This window comes from Parasteatoda tepidariorum, chromosome 2, assembly GCF_043381705.1.
Source record: "Parasteatoda tepidariorum isolate YZ-2023 chromosome 2, CAS_Ptep_4.0, whole genome shotgun sequence".
Classification (NCBI taxonomy): Eukaryota; Metazoa; Arthropoda; class Arachnida; order Araneae; family Theridiidae; genus Parasteatoda; species Parasteatoda tepidariorum.
In genome coordinates this window covers 1,745,174-1,754,395 of record NC_092205.1, presented here as the reverse complement: position 1 = coordinate 1,754,395, position 9,222 = coordinate 1,745,174, and the positions used below count along the sequence as shown (strand labels likewise).

The window sequence follows — 9,222 nt, the reverse complement described above, 5'->3', positions numbered from 1 at the left end:
GATTTCTTTATTTTTACCAGTAAATCATTTACAGCACTAAATCCTCATTCAGCTAAATATGAAGATGGGAAACATTAACAATAGTTTTCTAGCACATTTGGTTGAATTTGGGTATTTGATTTTTGTTTCGACACACAAAGCCATGCCATCACTCCTTTTATATTAAATAAAATTTTAACTGACTCATCATTTTGCATTTCTGTGAGTTCTTCTTGATATATCAGACAAATCCACTAACATTGGCCGCATCATCCATATAGGAAAATCAATTTGATTTAAACTCGAAAATCTTTCTTTTAAATCAGCCGACAGAATTTTCAGATGATCGAGAATAACAAGTAAAGCGGTACCATTTACTTCACACTTTTGGAGCCAATAAAACTGTTCAAAGTTTTTGTTGTTAATAATGAAACCCAATATATTCGCTTTTGCAACCACAAGAGTTTTATTTGTTCCTTGAAGTTGCTTATTTAACATATTTAGTTTTTCAAAGATATCGACTAAATAACTCACAAATGCTTTATCATCGACTGTTAACAGATACTTCATTTCAGGTTTGTCACTTAAAAAATCACCAAGAGTATCAAACAGTTTCCTAAATCTTTTCAAGCAGTTCCCTTTAGAGAGCCATGTTACTTCAGTGTGAAGTAAAAGTCTCACATGGTCTGCATTTTGCTCTTCACAAAATAGCTTGAAGAGACACTCTCATTTGGCATTAGTTTTAATAGCATTGATACACTGAATGTAGTACTTCATTTACTGAATGTAGTACTTCATTTAGAACAGAGCTGTTTTTAGCTACCAAGTTTTCCCTATGAATAACACAATGCACAAAAATCATTCCTGGATTCTCATCTTTCATCAATTTTTAGCAGCCATTTTTCTTGCCCATTTTATTAGGATCGCCATCTGCAGCATAAGATGTTATATTTTTCATTGGTATATTATTGACATCTAAGTTCTTTAGCTTATTATATATATCTTTGGTGTCTAAGTTTTTTAGTTTATTATATCTAATCTTTTACAGAACAACATTTCATCAGCAAAATGCCCTTTATCAGTATATCTTACGTAAGTTATCAATACTGCCACACTGTCTATCAAAGTTGATTCATTCATATGCACTGAGAATTTTCTAGTTTTCAGCTATTCAACAAGTTGTTTTTCAATATCTTCACTCATTTCGTCTATTCTTCTGCTAACAGTATTGTTACTGAGTGGCATAGCTTTTGCATCTTTCTCGAGAACCATTTTAAGAAATGCTGATATTGACGGTTTTATTAAATTCTCTCGCATTGCATTTAAATCATTGGAAGCAAAAGGGTTAAACTCGTGTTGAGTCCATTTTCGAATTGCCCACCTTAACAATCAAATTGCCCCCCGGTGGGGCGTAGGCCCCACGTTGGGAAACACTGATCTAGATCCTCTAGACAACGTAATCGCGATAGAAGTCGCAATCGTCGATACAGACATTCAAATTCACGTAGTCGCACTCCTGACAATCTACATACGGGTAAATTATGTTGGTATCATAATCGTTTTGGTAATAAAGCACACAAGTGCATACAACCATGCCAATTTTCGGAAAACTAAACGGCTCGTCTGATGTAGCGACGGCAGATGTTAGCCAGTCTCACAGTCGCCTTTTTGTTTATGACAAAATATCTGGTTTCAGATTTCTCGTAGACAGCGGCGCAGCAGTTAGGTGTTTTCCTAAAAAAAATTTTAGAAAATAACAAAATTCAGGAATTAAATTTGTATGCTGCAAACGGTTCTAAAATTTCAACTTACGGCAATAAGCGTTTAGAACTAGATCTTGGTTTGCGTAGAAGGTTCGACTTCAATTTTATTATTGCTGATGTGTCAAGCCCTATTATTGGTGCGGATTTTTTGGAACGTTTCGGACTGTTGGTCGACGTTAAAAATTGTTGATTACTTAACAGTTTGACAACAGCTTTTTCTAAGGGCATTTCATGTCCTGGACCATCACTTGGATTAACTTTGGTCTCATCAGAGAACCGTTATCATGATTTGTTGATCAAATACCCGAATATTTTAAGTTTCAATCAATTTTATTATTGCTGATGTGTCAAGCCCTATTATTGGTGCGGATTTTTTGGAACGTTTCGGACTGTTGGTCGACGTTAAAAATCGTTGATTACTTAACAGTTTGACAACAGTTTTTTCTAAGGGCATTTCATGTCCTGGACCATCATTTGGATTAACTTTGGTCTCATCAGAGAACCGTTATCATGATTTGTTGATCAAATACCCGACTATTTTAAGTTTCAATCAAAATGCACTGCGCCAAGACTACGGTGTGACATACTGCATCGAAACATTTAGACCCCCGGTTTTTTTCCAAAGCAAGACGTTTATCGCCTGAGAAATTAAAAAATTTTCGTAAAGAATTCGCCGATTTAATAAAGCAAGGTATTGTTCGTCCAACTAAAAGTCCGTGGGCAAGCCCGATACATTTAGTTCCACAGAAAAATGGAGAATTTCGAATCTGTGGTGATTTTCGTCGTTTAAATGCCAAAACTATTCCTGATAGATATCCGATACCTCATATCCAGGATTTTTCGCATAATTTAAATGGAAAAACTGTATTTTCCAAATTAGATTTAGTAAAAGCATATAATCAAATAAGAGTTGAAACTTCCGATGTTCCTAAAACAGCAGTTATCACATCAATTGGACTTTTTGAATATATATTTATGCCTTTCGGTTTAAGAAATGCCGCACAAACATTTCAACGTTTTATTGATAATGTTTTAAGAGACATAGATTGTTGTATAGCATATTTGGATGATATTTTCATTTCAATTTTATTCGGATTTAGACAAAGTTCTGAAGCGTTTAAACGATTTCAATTTAATAATTAACTTGGAAAAATGCATTTTTGGTGTTAATGAAGTTAATTTTTTGGGATATTTAGTTTCAAAAAATGGTATTCAGCCTATACCTGAAAAAGTAAAAGCTTTAAGAGACTTTCTCTTACCTACATTTGTAGAACAATTACGCAGATTTTTAGCTATGGTAAATTTTGTATCACAGATTTTTTAAAGATGCAGCTAAAATCCAATCTTGTTTACACGATTTAACTAAGGGTAAAGATAAAAAAGATAAAACACCTCTAATTTGGACTGACATGGAAATTTCTGCTTTTGAGGCAGTTAAAGATGCGATTGCAAATGCTGTTTTTCTAGCACATCCCTTACCAAATGCAAATTTATCTCTTGCTGTAGATTCTTCAGATTTTGCTATTGGTGCAGTTTTGCAACAAAAAGTAAACAATGAATTGCAGCCTTTGAGTTTTTATTCTCGCAAACTTAATGCTGCAGAGCAAAAATACAGCACTTATGATAGGGAATTGCTTGCAATTTATTCAGCAATCAAACATTTTCGGCACATGCTTGAAGGTCGAAATTTTCTAGTGTACACTGATCACAAACCTCTCATTTACGCATTTCAACAAAAAAGTGACAAATGCGACATTTAGAGTTTATTAGTCAGTACACTACAGATTTAAGACATATTCCCGGTAGTGAAAATATAGTTGCTGACACTTTTTCGAGAATTTCTTCCTTCAGTTTTAATAATTCAAGTCATATCATTTTTGAAGAGATTGCGGAGGCACAGGTTAATGACACGGAGCTTCACTTTTTACTTGAGTCTAATTCCGGTCTCGAACTTAAACCTATGAATCTCCCAAATTCAAAAATGATCTTTTGTGATATTTCTACTGGTGATGTAAGACCATACATTCCTAAAGACTTTCGTTGGAGTATTTTTCAGACTTTTCATGGTTTATCTCATCCCGGAGGAAGAGTAACTTTAGACCTCATCCAGAAGAGATTCGTAATGAAATCCATGACCAAAGACACAAAGCTTTGGAGCAAGACTTGCCTCTCATGCCAAAAATTGAAAGTTGGACGTCACACGAAATCCCCTCTAGGAGAGTATGGACTTCCTAATGCCAGATTTTCGCATGTTCATATAGACATTGTGGGTCCTCTACCACCGTCAAGAGATTACAGGTACATACTTACATGTATTGACCGTTTTTCTAGGTGGCCTGAGGCATTTCCAATGCAGAATCAGACAGCTGACACAGTTGCAGAAACGTTCTTTGCTGGTTGGATAGCCAGATTTGGCGTTCCGGAGACTGTCACAACTGATCAAGGTCGTCAGTTTGAATCTGAACTTTTTTCTTCCTTGACTAAGTTTTTGGGAACACAGAAAACCGGGACGGTAGCTTATAATCCAAAGTGCAATGGAGCTATTGAAAAGTTCCATAGAAGCCTGAAAAAAGCAATTAAATGCCACCTAACTGAGCGCTGGATGGAAGTTTTACCAACAGTTTTGTTGGGCATTCGCTCAAGTTTAAAGGAAGATATTCATCGTACACCAGTTGAAATGGTGTATGGTTGTTCGATACACCTTCCAGGCAAATTTTTTTGCAACTCTTTTTCTAAACCTGTAACATCTCATTCTGATTTTTTACAGAAACTTTGTGAAAAAATGAGAGACTTGCACCCTGTTTCTCTGAATACTTGTGGTATCACTCGTCCAATCTTCATCCGTAAAGATCTGCAGTCTTGTAGCCACGTTTTTGTCAGGATAGACAGTGTCCGACGTCCTTTGGAACAGCCCTATTAAGGCCCATTTAAAGTAATTTCACGAACTAACAAATTTTTTGTTCTAGATCTTGAAGGACAGAAATCTAGTGTTTCTATCCACAGATTAAAGCCTGCCTATTTTCTATCTCATGAAGTTGCAAACTCTACCAATCAGTCTCCTATGGTAAAACCAGAAGTAACTACTAGGTCTGGAAGGAAAGTTCGATTTGTCCTGCCATTCCAAGCCTAAACGTCTTACAGACTGGAAGGGGAGTACTGTAGAGTTCGCTAGATCTGACCTGCGGATCGGAATACCGGACCTGCGACCTCTCATCCTGATATTCTTTCTGCTGTCAGAAATTAACTGCAACTGACTGCAGGATACTGATGTCGTAATTATTCATTGCACATTTTCTCCAGTATATATATATATCTGTAAAACCACAAAACTACTACTACTCTGTTATACACTATTTTGAATTTTAATTTATTTTTAAGTTAGTCACGCAGCTTTTGTGACTATCATTTTTCCGGAAAATAAAAGTGTATTTTTTATCTTCTGATTGTTTTGATGTTGTCTTTGGTTCCGTAAAAATGTGAGAATGCTATGCCTCGTTCCCACAACTCATACAATAAAAATAATATCAGGTACTATCTGATAACCAAAGTATAAAAGAATAGAAAAATGGTAAGATACAAAAAAAACATTAATTAATAAACAAAATTGGCAGTTAAAGTAAGGGGCTGAACTCTTGTGACACATTTGAAAAAATATTGCAGTGCTGCAAGAATTTTTCAGATTGCAGTTTGTATGCTGAACAATTGAAAGTTAGTTATCAAAAGGTGTAGAATATATAAACAGAATAAATACTATACAATTAAACTTTAATACTTAAATTTTTACGAAATAAAATTAACAAATAATGTATACATAAAAATGGTTATTTAAAAAGAAAGAAAGAAAAGAAAATAGAAGGGGGAAAAAAGAAACTTACCATTTTACAGCTAAATTTTGAACTTCTCCATTTTTATCTTCCAACAATTTCAAGAGCATTTTGACAACCTATTTTTACAAGTGCAATTAAAGTTCAAGTTACAAAATAGATTAAAATATATATATATATATATATATATACCTAATATTAAATATAAAAATACTCAATTACTTTTCTCTCACTGTCATCATCAAGCTTTATAGAATCCTTTTGCAATTCGACCATCAGATCATTTGTAGCCATAAAGCGAAAATCTTTGTCACTTGAAGTCATCTAAAATTGATTTCATGCAGTTAGTGATAAGATTATACTTTTAAAACTTAGCTAACCCTCGTAGCAGAGTGGGAGCGCGCTTTTCGAACACAGGTCCTAGGTTTTATTCTTGAGAAGGACAAACTTCACCTATTCTTTCAACTCTTCAGTAGGTCGATAAAAAAAAAGTACCGAGCTGGCTTGGGGACCACACACTTTGAGTTTTGCATTCGGCTGACCACTCAACTAGAGCATCTACTCCTGCACCCCAGAGCTCAAGATAACAGAAATGTTCACAGTATGCCCTGGCTCCCCATTAGCTTTAGCACCACTGAGTTTAATTCTTAGTTAACTTAACATTTATCAGACTAGACTTAAAAGCTTTTGTCAGTTTTGTGAAGTCTTTACATTCCAATATCATTCTTTAACCTTTAATCTAAAATAAATATGCTTTAAGCTACACTAATTTGCTTGACATAAGTCAGAGTCAAACGAAAAACAAAAGGTAACAATGATTTAGAGAGGGCTATCTAATAGTTTATGATTCTATTTAGTGGTCTGGAAATTATTCAGATTAAGTACAGTTTAATGAACCACTTTTGAAATACAAACTTAAAATAATGAATAAGCAAAAATAAATGTTTTTTTTTTAATTACATGCTATTATTTTGATACTTTGGCAAAAAGTAGTGTAATTTAAGTTTTAGGCCCTTCATTCATTTTTTCTCCTTTTCGTATTTTTTAGACTTTATTTTTATTCAAATAATTGAATTCACTAAATTTTTAATTTTCTCGCTACCCGAAAAGAGATGGAACAATATTTTAAAAATTATTTTAAGCTTGGAAATAACATCTTTGTTTACAGATAATCTTCCAAAATATCTTTTCAATTAATTTTCTTAATTATTCTGAACTGTGCTACATTACAATATTATCAAAAACAATTATCTTTCATAGATTATTTTCCTAAGCTTCAATGACCCATAATTATAGCTGAAATACTTTTTTTTATAAACGGGTCTTTTTTTTTAAAAAAAGGTCTATATTGCCTTGATCTATGTGAAATCTATAACAACTTACTTAAATACAAATAACAATCCATATTTTTCTGCACCTCAAATATCGAAAGCCAATTCAATATTATTAACAAACATTTTCTTCCATACATAACAGCTTTAAGATAGTCCATATTATTAATGGGTTTGTCCTTGTGGCAGAAATTTTTCTGGCTGACAAACCTCCCTAACACTAACAACCTTTTGCATGATATTTTTAATAGCAATGAATGTGAGATGTTTTCGAAAATTAAATATATTTTACCAATAACAGCGAAGGAAAAGTTTCTGTAAGTCCATTGGCAACACAGGCTGTAAACTGAAACATTTTGCTTTTCCCTCGAGGTCACTCATTATATTTACAGTGAACCTTGTTTGAGTTGCATTGCTTATATTGTCAGCATCAATTCAGAATCTCCCCAGAAAAGTGTGTTCCATAATACATTTTCACCGCGTAAAAAAAGTGAGCATCCGATAAATATTCAACATAAAATCCTTCCTGTCTATGGAAACAGTATGGATCAACAAAATGGCTTTCTCAGAAGGTAGGACTAAAATCAGAACAGTAAAACATCTGTGTTTCAAAGAACAGAGGAAGCAATTTGAGCAGAGTCTCACATTAAAAGATATGCTTAAAATCATATGAGAAGTGTCAATAGCAACTCTTTATGAAGCTCAGGGTATTGGAAATTGTGTTCTCGATAGGAACACAAAAGAGCAGCATGGTCTACGCACTTGACTTCCTCATACATTATGCAGCAGCATATAATTAGTTTCTTAATCACATTATAACTGGTGATAAGATATGGATTTATTATCACACACCAAAATCCAAACAACACTCAATGCACTGGCACGATAAAATTTCAACAAGGGCCAAAAAATTCAAAGGTTCAATTCCATAAAAAACAATGGCTTTTAATTTCTGGGACAGCAAAGCACATTTCTGGTTGACTTCATGCTTCCCGGCACAACAATTAATGCAGATGCATATTGTGAGACTTTGAGAAGTCTCAGACAGGCAATTCACAACAAACGTAAGGGTTTGTTGACAAGCGGAGTTTGCTTGTTCTTGTTACAAGACAGCACTCGTCTTTAACAGCATTTCAAACCAGGTACTGTGTAAATGTTTTAAATGGAAAATTTTTAATCATCCCTGTGGGCAGAGTTGTTATCGACAAAGCCAACCTTCATCTATCCAAAGGTACCTCAAGATAGAAAAGAGTTAAGACGTCTTATATACTAGTGAACTTATGTTTAATTATCGTAGTGGTAGTTAAGCCACATTCTTTCATACAATCCCCAACTTTCACCCAGCAAATGAAAACTGAAATTGAAGCACGGTTCAGATAACATGCTACAAAGATCTATGACTGTGGAATACGAAAGCTCATGCCCAAACTTATAACAAATATTTTGACAATGGCAACAAGTATGTAAAAAAATAGGGCATGCACCAGTAGGTAAATTGTATTGTACTTATAATCAGTAATAATTTTTTAAATGAGTAAGCATCATTGTATCCTTATTTTTCCAAAACGCCTCATATACTGTATGTTACTAATTTATAACAACAGAAATGCTTTGTGCTCATAAAAAAACTTACACTAAAAATAAAACTGCATATAATTTTTTTAATTGTAAATGTTTTTTTTTCTTCATAAATACATAAACAATATATATATTATTATAAAAGATATTCTTGCATTTTTGGAGAGAAAAAAACAATATTACTTTTTTGCATTTTTCAAGTCTTATCACACAAATTTTAAAAAATAATATATAGTAAAAAATCATGAAATCCATTGCAGCAACTACTGAAAAAAAACAGAGAAAAATCAGATTTATGATAAAAACAAGCGAACCGACCTCTTCAAAAAAGTGTTACTCAAATATGTGTTTTAATATTTGCTTGTTTAAATAAATAATATATTAAATGTATCAAATTTAAAAATTTCGTAGAAATCAATAACAATAACCACCGTGGCGACACAGGGACATTGTCGCAAAACGTTACAGATTTCTTGCAGAAAAATTTTTCCTTTGGATCAACAGTTTGCTCTTTTCTGCAGAATTTTAGAAAATTTTTTTTCCCCAAAATTAAGTTTAAAAGATGCCTTACTGGCACATCACAGAGGAAAGTAATGGTCATGACTTCTCTATTCTCTTTTGAGAAAAATGAAGTAAAGAATTTTGGGGGGTTTTTCTGCCGAAAGTTTCTAATGTTTCTTTTTTTTTGTTGATGATTTTAATATAGTACACATATGAAAATTTTAGTTTAAACATTCAAGTCTTCTT

At 33.3% G+C, this 9,222-nt stretch overlaps 1 protein-coding gene across 3 annotated transcripts in view; it reads right to left on the bottom strand.

The window, feature by feature from the left end:
* Nucleotides 1–9,222, bottom strand: part of LOC107454557 (Cullin-associated and neddylation-dissociated 1) — a 100,211-nt gene that overhangs the window by 88,252 nt on the left and 2,737 nt on the right. For 2 of the 3 annotated variants that reach the window (XM_016071789.3, XM_071177052.1), the window contains exons 2-3: nt 5,789–5,890; nt 5,618–5,685 (exon numbers count right to left, since the gene is read on the bottom strand). The exons of the other annotated variant lie outside the window; for it this stretch is intronic. In XM_016071789.3, coding sequence (XP_015927275.1) covers nt 5,618–5,685; nt 5,789–5,890 — 170 coding nt within the window. The remainder of the gene's footprint in view (nt 1–5,617; nt 5,686–5,788; nt 5,891–9,222) is intronic. 3 annotated transcript variants of the gene reach the window in all.